This window comes from Thermobia domestica, chromosome 18 (genome assembly GCF_964235325.1).
Source record: "Thermobia domestica chromosome 18, izTheDome1.hap1.1, whole genome shotgun sequence".
NCBI classification, from domain to species: Eukaryota; Metazoa; Arthropoda; class Insecta; order Zygentoma; family Lepismatidae; genus Thermobia; species Thermobia domestica.
In genome coordinates, this window is record NC_137471.1 from 1,374,923 (window position 1) to 1,393,098 (window position 18,176).

The 18,176-nt window shown below is 36.9% G+C and overlaps 1 protein-coding gene across 3 annotated transcripts in view; it reads right to left on the reverse strand.

Annotated features, from left to right (window-relative positions):
- The window catches only part of LOC145674796 (23 kDa integral membrane protein-like), a 122,265-nt gene that overhangs the window by 11,476 nt on the left and 92,613 nt on the right, over nucleotides 1-18,176 (reverse strand). For all 3 annotated transcript variants that reach the window (XM_081745013.1, XM_081745014.1, XM_081745012.1), the window contains exons 2-4: nucleotides 13,459-13,647; nucleotides 3,422-3,592; nucleotides 431-634 (exon numbers count right to left, since the gene is read on the reverse strand). In XM_081745013.1, the coding sequence (XP_081601139.1) occupies nucleotides 431-634; nucleotides 3,422-3,592; nucleotides 13,459-13,614 (531 nt within the window). In that variant the 5' untranslated portion in view covers nucleotides 13,615-13,647. The remainder of the gene's footprint in view (nucleotides 1-430; nucleotides 635-3,421; nucleotides 3,593-13,458; nucleotides 13,648-18,176) is intronic.

Below are 18,176 nucleotides of genomic sequence, written 5' to 3' on the forward strand. Positions count from 1 at the left end.
AATTTCGAAACCCAAGGAAGATTAGCCGTGTCAATTTTTTGTTATGGGCGAAAAACTTGAGCGATTTTGGATAGGGAAGTCACACTTTTTTTTTTTTTTTCGAAAACAAAATAAGATTGACACGGTTAGTCCTCCTGGGATTTCGAAATTTGGATTCTGTGTAACGAAATACATCAAATCGATACCCTGGACTCCGGTGCTGAAAACTTATTTTTGTGGGGGGCTGTGTTATTATTATTTACCAGTTACAGTTTTTACTTGTAAATCGATTTTTTTTTTTTAAATCACGAACCTGTAAATTACGCCAAAATCACTGATTTCCCACCCTCGGTTCATGACGGTAAATTTTTCCAAATTAATTGAAGAATAATCAAATTCAAGAAATGGGTCGAATTTCTAGTTACTATGATGTGTTTGTTTGTTCACTTACCTGAAAACAAGAAAGACCAATCGACATTGAGCCCGTATTGATCGCCTTCTGTTCTAATATCGGGATGCATCCTTGTTTATAGAGATGTTGAGGATTGCAGATCATATTAAAGAGCGCTTTATCACAGCACGACTTTGGAGGCGTACTAATCCCCAGAACTGGAAGTTTCCAGTCTCCAGGACCATTCATACCACAGCATTTAAACTATTAAAAAAAATCAATTCACAATTATACTTCATACACATATAATGGTAGTTTAAACAGACATTAGACTCTTGACTAAAAATTAGCAGAACTAAGCCAATTGAAGCGCTTGGAGGATAAAGGTAGTATGTAACAAATTGAATATGATGGGAAAATTGACTTTCACAACTTTGTCCGTCAATGTACCACCTTCATCGTTCCTAAATATCTGAACTAGGACGAGGACTCACCAAATAATGTGTTAGGTACCATGAATAGCATATAACACATGCATGAACAGCCAGAATGCAACATTTCGAAAAATGTAACATAACACCTTTATCCTCCAAACGCTGCAATTATATCTATTATTAACGAACATTAACATGAAAATGTTTCATTACCCTTCATTTTATGACAAATTATTATATAAGATTCATTACATTCCTAAATTTGTTTAAAAAAGGAAAACCAGGTATTTTCGCAAATAGTTGCTTGTAATAATTGCTATTAGAATTATTGTATTCTAATGAGTTGTACGAGGGGAGACTGAAAAGTTCATAAAATCACCAAAAAGAAATTTACGAGGAACAACCATTTTAATATACTATTCAACGTATTCCTCCCGAAGGTCAACACATTTTTCACAACGATGTTGCGACATTTCTAACCCTTGCAAATAGAAAGTCTTATCCCGTTGGGCAAACCAGCCCTCCACCTCCGCAATGAGTATCTCATCGGATGGAAAATGTTTGCCTTTGAGATGTTTTGTGAGATGTGGGCAGAGGTGATAATCGGAGGGGGCCAGATCAGGTTAGTAGGGTGGGTGAGGTACACAGATGAAGCCCAGATTCACCAGCAATTGCATGGTTTGATGATCCTTGTGGGAGGGTGCATTGTCCTGGAGAAACTGAATACCACTGCTCACTTTTCCCAGACGTTTTTTCTTCAGAGCCTCCGTCAGCTCAATCAAATAGTTGGAATAAACCCCAGCATTGAGGGTTTCACCCTTTTAAAGATATTTGATAAGGATGACACCGTCCTTATCCCAAAACACCGATGCAAGCACCTTCCCAGCTGATTTTTGGCTTCGGAACTTCTTCCCTCGAGTAGATTCACTGTGCGCCACTCCATGGGTTGCTGTTTAGTCTCTGGATCATAGTAGTGCAGCCATGTTTCAACTTCTGTCACCAGACTGCGCAAGAACTCACCAGGGTTTTGAAACTTTTGCAAAATGTCTTGTGACATCTGCACCCGTGTTCTCTTCTAGTCAGCGTTCAAACATTTTGGGATCCATTTGGCACTAACCTTCCGCATGTCCAAATATTCTGCTATTACGACACCTACACGCTCACGCGATATCCCCCCACACGCAGCAATGTTTTTGATCGATATGCGCTTATCCTCCATGATCATGTCATGCACTTTATCGATGTTTTCTGTGGTCACTGCACTTAAAGGCTTGCCTAAGTGAGGTTCATCTTCAATCTCACAATAACCAGTCTTAAAACGCCTCATCCACTTCTCTACTGTTGTATATCCAGAAGCGTGTTCCCCCAAAGAATCCTGCAAAACTTTATGAGTTTCCATAGAGGATTTGTCTTGCAGCACAAAAAAAAAAAAAAAAAAAAAAACTTAATGACACTCCGAAGCTCATTCTTCTCGAATTTCCTTAGATCCTCCAGCATATCTTCTTACAGAACCTGTGATAAAGGAAATAACAATGATAAAATGATCATATACGGGATGAGAGGTTCATAGTATATGACTTTTCTAACGACTACAATGATATGTTTCAATTTTTATTTCTTCTTGGTGATTTCATGAATTTTCCAGTCCTCCCCTAATATTACCTTGATTTATTCACCTCAAATTGACTCAAAACTGTTTTTAACTGAATACTAAGCAAATTAACTAGTTTCGCAAACAGAATTGAAAGAAATTTGTTAAATTCCCTTTTCCCGAGGTTTTTTCCACAGCCACTAGAAAAGAGACTAACAGATTTTAGATTGATTTTTAAAAGAAGAAAAGAAAATATTTTATCACCAACAAATCTGGAAAGTTTCGTAAGCATTAAATAAAATAATAAAAGGAAAATCTTAGACCCTACGTAGGCCAATGATTGAAAATTCAGAATTTCAAAAATAACTGAAAAATACGTTGGCCCAACGTAGTTGAAAGTATACATTGGCCAACCAAAAGATACGTTTTATCAACCTAGTTGAAAGTATACATTGGCCAACAAAAAGATACGTTTTATCAACCTAGTTGAAAGTATACATTGGCCAACCAAAAGATACGTTTTATCAACCTAGTTGAAAGTATACATTGGTCAACCAAAAGATACGTTTTATTAACCTAGTTCAAAGTATACATTGGCCAACCAAAAGATACGCTGGCCTAACGTAGTTGAAAGTTACATTGGCCAACTGAAATATACGTTTTAGCAACCTAGTTGAAAGTATATATTGGCCCACCAAAAGATATGTTGGCCCAATGTGGTTGAAAGTATACGCTGGCCAACGAAAAGATACGTTGGCCTAACGTAGTTGAAAGTATAGATTGGCCAACCGAAATATACGTTTTAGTAACCTAGTTGAAAGTATATATTGGCCGACCAAAAGATATGTTTTCCCAATGTGGTTGAAAGTATACACTGGACAACGAAAAGATACGTTGGCCTAACGTAGTTGAAAATATATAATTCCTATTCTATTTTCATGACATAGCTATCATTATTATTTTATCTTGTATAAATATGGAATTCGTTGTTTATTATCATGATATAACATGTTGTTAATACTTTACCGTGTGTTGTATGACATCCCACGTATCTCGCATGGCTTCGCTGCCAATATATTTAATGAACGAAGCTCCGAAGTCTCTTTTGAGATCCTCTCCCAGATAATAAATTAGAAGAAAGATTCCTACACCAACAGACATCTCCAACACACATATTCCGAAAACAGCCAACGAGAACTGGAATATGAACAAAATGTAATTTAATAAACCATTGAATGTCAATAAATACATCTGTTGTAGTATTTGCTAGTATTATAAAATTATTCAAAATAAAACCCTTATTTTCATTGGGACGCGGCACCACAATGCAAGGGGTGTAGGCTATGGAGGTTTGTGGTTGACAACATATAGTTCATGGATTTTCCCGAAGTTCTCTCATTTCCTCCCAAATGACCATTCAACCAATTCTTTCTCAATCGTTCCCTTAGCCCAAAGGGTATTTGTCTTCCTTAGCCTATAGGGTATTTGTCTTCCTTAGTCTAAAGAATATTTGTCTCCCTTTGCCTAAAGGGTATTTGTCTTCCTTAGCCAACTGCTTAATGTTGATGTCTCGCATAAAGACGAAATTGACTGTGTATGTCTCAAAATTACCATAAATTCGGTTAGGTTAGGCATATGTGCCATATACAGACCACCCAGCGTTGCATACACTAAATTGGCGATGCTCGAAGAAGTATTCACGAATGTAGGCTCTATGACTGATAATCTGATCATCATAGGAGATCTAAATTGTGATTTCCTTACGCCTTCGAAGCGTGACACGGCTTATTTATGTTCTATACTTGATAGCTTTCAGCTAACGCAAATCTTAAACGAACCAACACGCATCACTGAAACCACTGAAACACTTCTTGATGTATTTATTACTAGTAATAGCAATATAATTCACTCCAGTGGAGTAAAACTACCAATCGGTACTTCAGATCACTCTTTAGCATATATATGTTTGCAATTAGAAAAGCCAACAAAAGACAAGAGCAAAATAAAGACATATCGCAATTTTAAGTATTTTGATCAGTCCAAATTCACTAGTGATATTGAACGCATAGATTGGAAACCAATTGAAAACCTACCTGACGTAGATAAGAAAGTCGAATTCTTAGAAAACACCATAGTTAGCATTTTTGATAAACATGCCCCTCTATGCTCTTCGAGGATTACAAAAAACAACAGACCGTGGTTAACTGACAACGTCCAGCTTCTAATAAAATTAAAAAATCGTGCATATCTCAAATTCAAAAGGACAAGAACTGATGTTCTTTGGAATGAATACAAACAATTACGGAACTTTACTACAGCCGTGATACGACAAGAGAAAAGAGCACATTTCACACAGTTTTTCAATAGTTATAATCTGAGCTCCAAGGACGTATGGAATAAATTAAGAACCCTTGGTATTAGTAGTCGAAAAAATTCCCAAGCATTACCAGATGATCTTGCAGACTGCAATGAGATTAACGCGCACTTTGGTGAAATATGTAATGATAGAAATATCGACGAGAATGCAGTTCAAAACCGCCTAACTGTATATAACAATACTAAATTCTGTTCAAGTATGAATTCATTCGAACTCCGTAACATAAGCAACTTTGATGTTCAGAACGCTATTAAAAATTTAAATTCAAATGCAGCTGGACACGAAGGCATTACAGGAAAGATGCTTAGACTTGTTTTACCACATATTATATCACCTTTAACACATATAATAAATTATTCCATAACCACATGCTTCTTTCCATTATCCTGGAAAGAAGCTTTTGTAATGCCTATAGCGAAAAAGCAAAATGTATCATCTCTAAACGACCTTAGGCCTATTAGCCTATTACCAATATTGTCCAAAGTTATGGAGAAACTTGTGCATAACCAGCTCAATGATTACGTCATTAATAATAATATCTTACCCCTACACCAATCAGGCTTTCGCAATTCACATAGCACTGCCACAGCCCTACTTCATATCACTGACGACATTTTTCGAGCATTACATAACAACCAGATATCATTTCTGGTATTATTAGATCTTACTAAAGCATTTGATTCAGTTCATCACGACTTACTCCTAGCTAAAATGAAATACTATAACTTTTCCACTAACACGATCCAGTGGTTCAGATCATATGTTTCAGATAGGCAACAAAGAGTGGTACTAAGAGATCCTAAACTTGCAGTATCAAACCGAATCAGTCTTCAAAGAGGAGTGCCACAGGGATCAATACTAGGACCTCTGCTATTTTGTCTATATACAGCAGACGTACCAAAGCTACACTCTAGAATGCATCTGTACGCGGATGATACACAACTCTGCTTAGCCACGTCTCCAGAGCAGGCCTTACAAAGTGCAGCCCTCATCAATGAGGACTTAGAAATATTTAGTGATTGGTGCTTGTCCAATTCCTTGAAAATAAACGCAAGTAAATGCATATTTACAGTCATGGGAACAAGAGAAAATCTTAGGAAATTGGAAACTGGACAAATTAATATTTCCATTCGAGACACGCCGTTAGATTACTCACCTTCAGTAAAAAATCTCGGATTAATACTAGATGGTGAGTTAAAATGGCAGCGACATATATCTACTGTTTCTAATAAATCAATATCAATTCTGCGATTATTATACAAATATAATGATTTTCTAAATCAGAACACAAAACTGTATTTAGTGAACACGCTTATTTTTCCACTGTTCGACTATTGTGATTCTGTATATGGACCAGCCATTACTAAATCCTTAGCAATATCAATCCAAAAAGTTCAAAATGCCTGCATGAGATTTATCTATAACACGCGAAAATGTGAACATATACTGCCCTTACTAAATCAAAACAACATTCTAACAATGTCAAGGAGGCGTTTGTTGCATCTGTACTGCCAGATACACAAAGTCATACACAATAATGGTCCCCTATATCTTAAAAGTAAGCTGACGTTCCGAAATGAAATCCATTCATACGAAACAAAACGTTCCCGTACATTTGACATCCCGCGGCATACATTAACAAAAGCAGCGAAATCATTCTCTATTTCAGCCGTGAGAGCCTGGAATTCATTACCTTCCGATATAATCGAGTGCAAAGGATTTTTGACCTTCAAACGTAGGGTAAAGGATCATCTTTTACATCAACAGAAACTTAGCTTGAACATCTACGCCTTAGCCTGCAGCAAATAAACCAATTTTGTATGCATATTGTAGTATAGAGGACAAGTATTAGGTCTATTGTACCTGAACAACTATTATATTCTTACTTCATATTGGTTTTCTTCAATATATATATATATATATATATATATATATATATATATATATATATATATATATATATATAATATTAGTTTGTAGTTAACTAAACGCTATATGTTTATTGTCGTTATATATGCACGTGTATAATATCTTTATATATATTCTCATGTGACATTCCTGATTGTACTTTTGTTGAGGTTAGGTGGTAGAGCAGCCTACGGCTGAACCTCGCCTCATGAATAAAGGCATTTTCAATTCAATTCAATTCAAGTCTTCCTTAGTCTAAAGAATATTTGTTTCCCTTTGCCTAAAGGGTATTTGTCCTCCTTAGCCTAAAGGATATTTGTCTTCCTTAGTCTAAAGAATATTTGTCTCCCTTTGCCTAAAGGGTATTTGTCTTCCTTAGCCTAAAGGGTATTTGTCTTCCTTTGCCTAAAGGGTATTTGTCTTCCTTAGCCTAAAGGGTATTTGTTTTCCTTAGCCTAAAGGGTATTTGTCTTCCTTAGCCTAAAGGATATTTGTCTTCCTTAGTCTAAAGAATATTTGTCTCCCTTTGCCTAAAGGGTATTTGTCTCCTTTAGCCAAAAGTGTATTTGTCTCCATTAGACTAAAGGTTATTTGTCTTCCTTAGCCTAAAGGATTTTGATACCCTTAGTCTGATGGGTATAATCGTGGGATGTTAGAAGTAGAAATTGCATTTATTTTCACTTTCTTTATTTCTACCAGCTGTATATTGAAATATCTATAAGTACTTTGTAAAAATGAAATCAACGCTAAGGGTTCCATCGTTACGGAAAACCGTTGAACCGTTTTTGAAATCAATTATTAGCATAGCACTGTTCTAGAGCCGGACTTCCATGATAGGGGAAGTGGGGGCATAATGGACACGTTAAGGTTGAAATTGAAATAGCAATGTTGCTATGAATGGAAAGTCGATGATTTTGCCGTACAATATTCTTTATTCTTTCTTCTACATATGTAAATAGGTGGAAGGCGTGAAAGTTTTACCAAACAAGTTGTATGTGCAAATAAATGGACCTATTGTGAATGACCGTTTTACCCCAACCCTTTGGATAAAATGGCCCCATCCTTGGAACATATACATATTAAGCAAAATTATGTTCTGTTTCGATAAGAACATGCTAGTTTCCTTATTCATTGAAAATATTAATGAAACAATTAGTTGTACAACTATGAAACAATGAGCGGAAAACTATGAAAACTAAAATAATACTAAAATAAAAGTAAATGAAAGAGAAAATACGAAGTGGAATAGAGGGGCTATCAAAAAAATTTGAGACTAGGTCTCTAATATGCCAACAGACGACAAAACAAGGACACACGCTAGATCACAGGAAGCACTGAGTTCATACTATTCACAGGGCAAGGGCGCCGATTTCTCTGTAAATTTGGGAAGCCCATTCAGATGCAGAAGGTATATACATGAGGATTTTAAAACAAATTGTATTCAAGTTATGCCAAATATTGTATATTCATAAATATAATAGGGGAGCCTCCATGAGATTTTGGGGGCCGGGCCCTCGGACCCCCAGGATCGGCGCCCTTGTCACAGGGTAATATATTACACTACTCGATTCGATACGGGACATTTTGGTCCCTGTACAACTTTAAGGGGCCATTTTGCCCCAATCCCGATATAACTTCCAAAAACCCTTTATCTGCTATCCACCATCTTCCACAACGAAATCATGCACGTTTGTTTGATGACCAAACATTTCTCACTATCTATGTGTGTACCATGTTTTATTCAAGTAATTACTTTTTTCAGCAACAGGTAGAATATTCACTATATATCTTATATCGGCGTATCATGAAAATGGTTTTCTCCGCTTTTTTCACACGCTATTCAAGATAACGACGTGTCCCTTTCTAAACACTTCGTGCCACACTAACTACGGCTTGTGCAGTAGTACCAATTCTCTGTCACCAGGGGAACACCACTATATACAAGGGTGACCATCTTGCCCCGGGGGGTCATTATGCCCCCACTTCCCCTATTATTTTGAATTAATTGTGCTTCCTAAGGGCATAAGGTTGAAAAATTATACCAAAATGTAGTACTTGTTTAGAAAGTGAATTTAGGGAGATAAAACTTGGCATTTAAAGTTATCATTTGAAATAAATGGTCACGTGACTCAAGTTGTGGAAAATTCATATGGATATAAGGTGTGATTTCTATAATACAGTAAATTCTGATTTGAACCGTTCGATATTAATTGTTGAAGATAGCATTAGATTGGGCTATGTTTTTATAATTTCATTTTTTTTTTTTTTTTTTTTTATCGAAACATATACGAGAAGAAGGGTAAAAGGGGGGTTCAAATTGTTTGGCAATAGACTGTTTCAGGAACCCATAAAATTAAGAAAGTGAAACTCGGCATAGAAACTCCTCGACAGAAGTAAGTTGACATGTGCTGCTAATTCTACCTCTAAGGGCTCTGAAGATCTATGTTATTGTCCACTTCTAAGGGAAAAAAAAATCAAATATTTCCTATGAACCTTATTCTTCTAGTGCAAAAGAATGGGCATTGTAGCTACTTTTTATGATAGATCTTCCTAGTTTTTATGATAAATAGTTAATATGCATTGGATTGAGAGTCCAATAGACCAGCGTTTCCCAACGGGTGTGCCACGGCACACTGGACTGCTGCGAATGGGTCGCTGGTGTGCCGCGAAGAAATCGAAACAATATTATTAATTCTATAGTAATCAAATTGCAAGACATAGGGAAAAAGGTATATTTGTATTTCACATTACTATGAACCTCTACTGTGAATCTACAGTTTTAAGTTTCATACTGTGTTACTTTTCATCTGTGTTTCATACTAAGTTTCACACTGTATTAGAAAAAAAGTTTTTTTTTTCATTGTTATGACCACTATTGCTTCTATATTGTTGCAAACTATTTCATAACTTGAAATTTTAAATGATCATTAAGTTCTTTCGGCAAAGCAAACATGCATACAAATTACCTACATTTGTGTTTTAAAACTACAAGATATTTGTTTGTTCGTTCGTTATTTAGTGATCTTCCTTCGTAGTGAAAGGTTAGATAGTTTTCGGGAAAGAAAGTGTATTTTTAAAAACTTGAGTCCTATATCTTATTGCAATTGTTTTCTATGTTTAAATTAAAATGAAAAATGAGCATAATAATTTATTACGGGGAAATACCAGTGATCGAGCTTTGTTCTCCGTGAGAAGGATGTCAGTAATCACAGAAAAAAAGCCACGGCAGTGGCGTATTTAGGGGGGGGAGCTTCCGGGCTTAAGCCCCCAAAAATCTTACTTACTATAGTAAAGTATATGAAATATCTTGCAGAATTTTCACATTTTCAGTCAAAGTCCCCCCCGAAAGTTAGCAAAGCCCCCCCCCGAAACAAAATCGTAAATACGCCACTGTGCCACGGTATTTTATATTTACAAATAATAATAATAATAATAATAATAATAATTCTATAAGTGTACCGCGAGAATTCATGTTACAGTTGTAGTGTGCCACAAATTGAAAAAGGTTGGGAAACACTGCAATAGACTGTTACAACAGCTGGCAATGAATATTGTATTTTCATTTTAATTGCTTCAATTGCGTACTAGCTCCGAGACAGACCGTAGAAAGACTATGTCAATACCATAGATTAGGCCCAAAAGGAATAGTTACGTGGAATTGCCCAACACGTCCATATTTCTTCTTTACAAGAAATAGGCTCAACTACAATACATTAAATAAACATTATAGCAAGAAAATATAATTATCGAACCTTATGGCGCTTCATCATACTGGTTGGTTGATTTAAAGTTGAACGTCTTGTTCGCCACCGAGCCTATATGAGATGTGAACTTACAGTTGAAGCACATGAAATTGACCGTAACTGAGTATAAACAAAAGACACTTCAACGTCTGGGGACGTGCTGGCCCAGTGGTAAAGTGTTCACCTCAGGTGCTTTGGGATCCCTCGTTCGATCCCAGCATGCGCCGTGTGGGCTTTGTGGTGGACAAACACTGTGGTCGTGGGTCTTCTCGGAGTTCTCCCGTTTCCTCCCACTTTCTTCATTCCGCCATTTCACTCATCTCTCATCACCGTCTCCTTTACCCTCACCGGCATAAACGTGGGATGTAAAACTTAAAGATTTCATTTCATTTTACTTCAACGTCTATAGCTGCCCTTGACCAAATGTTATGTATCGGTGCCTGACTTAGACTATTTCTCCCAGGAGTGATTTCAATAGTCATGATGTTAACGCGAAAGTAATGGTAACTCTTAATAAGCAACAATTGGAGATTTTACTGGATCTGTATGCATTATTTAATTGAAAGGTGTAACTGAGGATGAAGCACTCTTGAAAATGTACTCTTGTTTGGTGTCCTACCACTTGCTTACATTCCCATTTCCGTACATGTCGAAATCCTTCCCAGTTGCGTACAAGTGCAAGATGCAATGAAATGTCATGGTTTAAAACCGAGATAAAGAATTCCCATTTCCGTACAAGTTCAATAGCTGGCACAATTGCTGTGAATTTTTTGTTAGTTTTTGAGCAGAGAAGGATATGGAATCTACAGGTTTCGTTTCGAGTAGCAGCCACAGCGAATAACAATCCTTGAATAGCTTCGTTTTGTAAACTACCTAGCAGGCCAGCACGACCTTCTTTATTGATGGCACGTTTAAGAGCTTCAGCAAACTTTTGTCCCAAATTTTTGTAATTCATGCAGATATTGGAAGTTCAATGGAAGAAACTAATGTGATTCCAGTGGTTTTTAGCCTTCTCCTGAACAAGAGAAAACATATAAATGAAAGGTTGAAGTCCCGAACTGGAATACTGAAGTTGTAATGGTAGACTTCAAGGAAGCATTATTAGATTCTTTTAGGACAATTTTTCCTTCAGCTTCCATAAGTGGGTCCCAATACGCATCTAGAACTGTCATGAGAAACGCCATAGAACAAAATAATACCGCAGAGGATTGGGATAACAGATTAAATACTTTGCTAAACAAGCAAAATCCTCATGTTATCGAATTAGTCCATTTTCTCAAGTTAGAAGCCTGGACAAGTGACTGCTTACGACAGAAAGTATCTCAACTTGCATGCTCTAAGAAGAAAGTATATATGCATCTTGACAAAGGAAAAAAGTTTTGGGTAGTTTTGATGTTTCAAAAGATGTTAGATAATGTGTGGTTGCACTTTCATGTATTCCTAAGTTGTCATAAACTGTAAATCGTATATATATACTGATAAGCATTACTTATAGGTGGTGGTAACAATGGTAAACGGCCTACTGCACATGGACCAAGATCATTGAAAATCGAGATATTAGTTCGACGAAGACTCTTTATAAAAGCCGACTTCTATACACCTTTGATGTGATTTGTGAATTCATATCACACACATTTCGCGGATACATTGCTCGAATTTGAATTCAACATGAAGAGTTGAGTGGAAGAAAAGTTCACAACAGTATGGAAAACATATATGTATGTTTTCGTATTTCCTTGAGCATGCAATTCCATATCTTCCTCTGCTCAAACTTTATTAAGGTGGATCACCACCCGGAAGTCAGTACATATTTTAGCTCATTACCTTAACTACTGCGCAATAAAATGTTACATATTATAAATATTGTACTATAAAATAGAGTATTGTTTCAGCTACAGCACAAGACACTGATTCATTTGATTGTGTCTCCTGATATCGAAAAATGTAACAAATAAAAGAAAATATTTGATTCGTTTTACAATGAGCACACAAGATGGCACTTGCTGTAAGATCTTACTAGAAGTGCTCAATTTTACGAAATGTTCATTTGTATGTATAAAGTATTTTAAAGTAACGATCTTATTACGAAATAGATATATTGTTTGACCGTTTTTCGTGTTATGTTTCATATTTTATTTAAATATTAATTTACATTTAAGGGAATGGATTTTGAGATGAAACTTGTGCAGAACGTCATAACGCGTTGTGGCCAAATTTGTACGTTTACTGTAGTAGTCATAATAAGAAAATTCCTGGATTCTAGCGTTGCAGTTCGAGAAGAGGAATTCCCGTAAAGGTCGACAACTAATTTCACCAGTAAGTATCTAAGTAGAATTCCATGATGCAGGCAGAATTCCTGTGGTATCAGTAAATACTCGACACTATCTGGCAACGCCACACTATTTAAGCAGCGTTTAGCATAGCACTGGGAACATCTAGTGATCCAGCTTTATGATACACAGAAACAGTGTTAGTTATTAAACATGTACGGAAGTGGCAAAAGTCTTGTCAATATCAAAATATGTCGTGTCATCGCCCATGACACTTTTACGCATCTGGGTAGTATTTTGACATGTACGCATCTGGGAAGGATTTTGACATGTACGCATCTGGGAATGTGCGCATCTGGGAGGTAATCTTTTGTTTACCTTCAGCAGTTTTGGTAAGCAGTAAACTATGCTGTCTTCAACTCTTCAGCAAATTCCGCGCACGACAGGTCAATATGAAAGCGAATTTTAAAAAACTCTGGTTTAACAATGTTCATCGAGAAATGATTCCTTTCGTCACTCCACAAATAATCTGAATAGAACAAAGAATAGGAATAGTAAGAGAGAAAAAATACCAGACATCTATCGTCCGGTTTTGAGGTCGTACCGAACACCAAACAAGGAGGTCAAAACCCGAACTGTCCGGTAAAATGCTGGACAGTTAGTAATACTAATCATCACTACTTGTTTAAATATCTTTGTCAATTAAACCATTTAACTTATAATATGTACTGTGTATTAAATAAACAATATAGTAGAATTATTTACCGTCGTAAGTAAGCATTGATTGCCTGCAAGAGAACCCGCAATTCCAACTGCTGACGACACGACGATAACACTTCCCAAAAGGATAAGTGTCACGGAGGCCAAATAGAAGGTCTTCTCCATCGATTTACCATATTTGTCCAGCATCTGCGGGATCATCGATCCAATCACGATATGGCCAATACCAATCACCTGTAAAATACAAATAACAATTCTCCAAAATCATTAGCGTCTTAGAGTTTAGCGAAAAACATGTTCATAAATGGAACAATTACCAATCAATACATCAGATTCAGCTAACTAAAATGACTAACTATAGTTTTCGAAATCTATATATAATTCTTTCGTAATTTTAAAAACTGATACTGTACAATAGCCACTCTACATATTAGGATGAAACTACACCAAAGTACACCCTCATCAAACTTTACATTTTGTCACTACCAGGATTACAGTAGCCTACATCAGTGACACACTTATGGGGAGGGGGTCCACCGGGTCCGGGTCCCCCCCAAAAAACTTCCTAACTCAACATACCGGGTACATTTCTACACTTTTTCAATAAAAGTGTTCTTGTTTAGCAGAGAAATGATTGATGCAGCATGAAAATTTGGTTTTCCACTTCATCTGTTTTCTTTCCTTTCCACTTCATCTGTTTTCTTTCTTTTCCACTTCATCTGTTTTCTTTCTTTTCCACTTCATGTTTTCTTTCTTTTCCACTTCATATGTTTTCTTTCTTTTCCACTTCATATATTTTCTTTCTTTTCCACTTCATATATTTTCTTTCTTTTCCACTTCATCTATTTTCTTTATTTTCTACTTCATCTATTTTCTTTCTTTTCTACTTCATCTGTTTTCTTTCTTTTCCACTTCATATATTTTCTTTCTTTTCCACTTCATCTATTTTCTTTATTTTCTACTTCATCTATTTTCTTTCTTTTCCACTTCATCTGTTTTCTTTCTTTTCCACTTCATGTTTTCTTTCTTTTCCATTTCATCTGTTTTCTTTCTTTTCCATTTAATCTGTTTTCTTTCTTTTCCATTTCCCAGGATAAAAATCCGTGGGACGATAAACTAAAAAGATTTCATTTCTTTCTCATAAAAACAATCCAGTTCTACTAATTTTTTCTGAAAATATAGATGGAAGTATTTTACAATCACTTATCGTCTTTTCGGGTGCATAATAATACCCTTTCAATAATACATAGACGTAGTGATTTGTAGTATTAGATTCCCCCCCCCCAAAAAAAAAGAAAACTTTGGACCTGTCAAAACAAAATTTTCTGGGCGAGCGCCTGGACAGTACTTGGTATGGTTTCATGAGTGTAGCCCACAATTGAAGAGTTCTATGTAATACGGGGTCATACCGGCATATTCCTTTTTTTAGAGAGAGAGATTGCATTATTAAATTCTTTGGTATTAATTCTATAAACCTGTAAAATTTCATTGCGATATCATAAGTCTTGGTGTTGCTACAGTGAAGGAATAGAGGTCGTCCTGAGAAGAAAGCGAATATCTGCAGTGGAGTAGTTGTTTGAACAGCATTGAACACGTCACAGTGTGCTAGTGAGAGTTCGTGCCAGTTCTAATATAGTCCGAAGAAACAGAAAATTGAAATGAAATTTCTAAGTTTTACGTCCCACGAATATGCCGGTTAGGCTAAAGGAGACGGTGATGATGAGAAATGAATGAAATGGTGAAATGAATGAAGAAAGTGGAAGGAAACGGGAGAAACCCCAAGAAAACCCACGAGCACGGTGTTTGTCCACCACAAAGTCCACACGGCGCGAGCTGGGATCAAACCAGGGACCCCAAGCACCGTAGGTGAACGCTCTACCATTGAGCCACCGCGAATGAGGAGGAAATCTGCTTTGGTTATAGCAACATCCAGTATTAGCAAAGGGGATTTCCCCCCTCAACTCCTTTGTAAATCGCACAGTGTTAACAGATGTACACACGAAGCGTCAAGAACTTTTATTACACAACGACTGTCGTCAAGGGCGCCGATTATGGGGGGACAGTCCCCCCAAGCTCATGTGGGCCCCATGTATTTTTATGAATATGAATTTTTTATTGTTACATGTATTTTTATGAATCCCCCCCCCAAAAAAAAAAATTACAGAGAAATCGGCGCCGTTGACTGTCGTAACCATGATACAACTCGTGATATCAGTATATTTACAGAATAGATTAAATTTTCTTGCTAGTTAACATGGAACATTGAAAGATTTTACAAGTGATTTTAAAATTTCATTTGTTTTATTCATTATAAACATATGGTGAATTAATATTCTATTTACAGTTATAAACGGTTACTTTATTAGTTGAAGCAAAAAGCGAAACGAGGATTAACTCGAACGGGAATCGAACCCGCGACCCTTTGAATATGTGTTGGACACTTTACTCACTCTGCCACGCCATCACTTGATAAATTTGCGCGTCGAACAGTATATGTGGCGAGTAGAAAACTTTTGTAGAAGGTTTTTCTCCCTTATTTTTGCCCATTACTCTCTCCCAGTTTGTAATATTAATTCTTTAAATGTGCACTACCACCTCGCAAAAAAATGACCCCGAAGTTCACTTACCAAAGTGTGCATTGTAAGTTGATTCCTATAAACCACTTGTCTACATCTGTAAGAAATATACCACATTGAAACCGTAAGTACTAGCAAATTTTTGCAATTTCCGGTTTCAGTAAAGTGTAATGGATGGAGGCAGTAGGTTAGCGGAGGACCGTGGAGCATGGAAGCTGCGGCAAGTGACCTGCCAATAAAGGCAGAATACCTATGATGATGATTATGATATATATAAACTGCTTGTCGCTATCAATTGAATCAGTCATATCAAAAAGGTCATATATCCACCGAAATAAATTTTTGAATGGAAAGAAAAACTTAGGATTGCAAACTTGACGTGTACAATGACATCGATGATATTGAAAAAATAGTGTAGGATACATAACAAGCAGTGACCAGACAATTGGTCTTTTCACAGGGAATGCGCGTTTCTTCGCGTACGTCTCGACTTTGCACTAAAAATAAAAATGTGGTGGGAATGGGCATATGGCCTTTTCGCAATGACTGATTCAATTATAGTTTGGGTTTTACGACAATGGACTTAAAGCCAAATACAGCTTATTTTTTACCACTTACGTTTGAATTGATAGTTAATGGAGGAAATGGAACATCTTCTTGGGACACTGAATTAATCTAAAAACGCGGTTACTGTTTTTCCTGATTCCTTGCATCTTAGCTCTGGGTCTGTCCCGATCACTGGTTCAGACCGTATTCTTGTCGTTGTTTGTTGAAGTTTAGTGCCCCCCTTTCTTACCGAGGCTACATGAAATGTGAATCTACAGTTTAAAAGTGGAATCCGAACCACCGTCTGCGTTCAAAGTTCAATGCTCTCTTGCTGGTAGTCGAACTCGGTATCCTAGACATAAAACTCTAGCACGCTAGACACTGAACCAGTGTAGAGGGCACACCAATTGCAAAGAAGCAAAACTAAGATTTGAGTGACCCCGCTGCTCCGTGCAATCACTGCTCTACACATATTTATTTGTCAATATGGGGTGCGGTAGCTCTGGTGATGTTCACCTTTGTTGCGTGAGGTCCCTGGTTCGATCACAGCTCGCGCCAAGTAGATTTTGTAGTGGACAAACACCGTGTGCGTGGGTTTTCTCAGGGTTCTTCGTTTCCTTCCACTTTATTCATTCCACCATTCCATTCATTTCTCATTATCACCGTCTGCTTTCGCCTAACGGACATAACCGTTGGACGGAAAACTAAAAGATTTCATTTCATTTTTCATTTGTCAATATCCTACGACAAATTGGAGTGAAGTTTAATTAAATTAATTCTTTCAGTTTAACGTCCCAAAGTTATGTCCTTTAGACCGAAAGAAACGGATGATTAATTAAAGTGAATAAGCTAGTTGTAAAATATTTTAATGGAATGAGTATCTGGGAGGATACGGGAAAATCCCGAGAAAACTCACGGACACAATGTTATTCATCTCAAACCCTCATGGTCTGAGACCGAACCAATGCCTCCTCGCACCAGAGATCAGCAGTTAACCACTGAGCTAGAGGCCTGCACGAGCTCGGGCTTAAGCCCGACCCAGCCCGCGGGCCGTACTCGTCCCTATAAAGCAAATATCACTTCTGGCCCGGGCCGGGCCGGGTTCGGGCCGCACATTTTTGAATATATACAATCATATTTCTCACGCCTTTTCGGGCCTAACTTGGTAAATATACTGTACGTTCGTATAACGATATTTATTGAACCGTTTTTTCCTCCAGAACTTTTAAAGCATAACTTCAAAATTAAACTTCTAATAGCTGTAAACAAAAATACGATTTTGCGTTAATTATTAAATTCCTGTAATTCGTTCTTATTTCGGGTTCATTTGATTATCACACGGGCTCGGGCCTAAATACTAAAACATATTTCGGACTCGGGTCGGGCTTCATATTGCAAATTCACGGGCCGGGTCGGGACAGGGCTAAAAATTCCGGTCCATGCAGTCACTGAGCCGCTAACGCCCTCAATTGCACATATCATTACTCCAAAGTCAAAATAACTAGTTTTTGTACTGAAATTGAACTATTCTTTTCTATTGTAAGTAGTGAACAACGGAACATATATCTGAAAGCTGGACATTGTTTTGCCGACAATTATACGTTTACAAGTACAAAGAAACGACCTTGCGAACTAATAGAG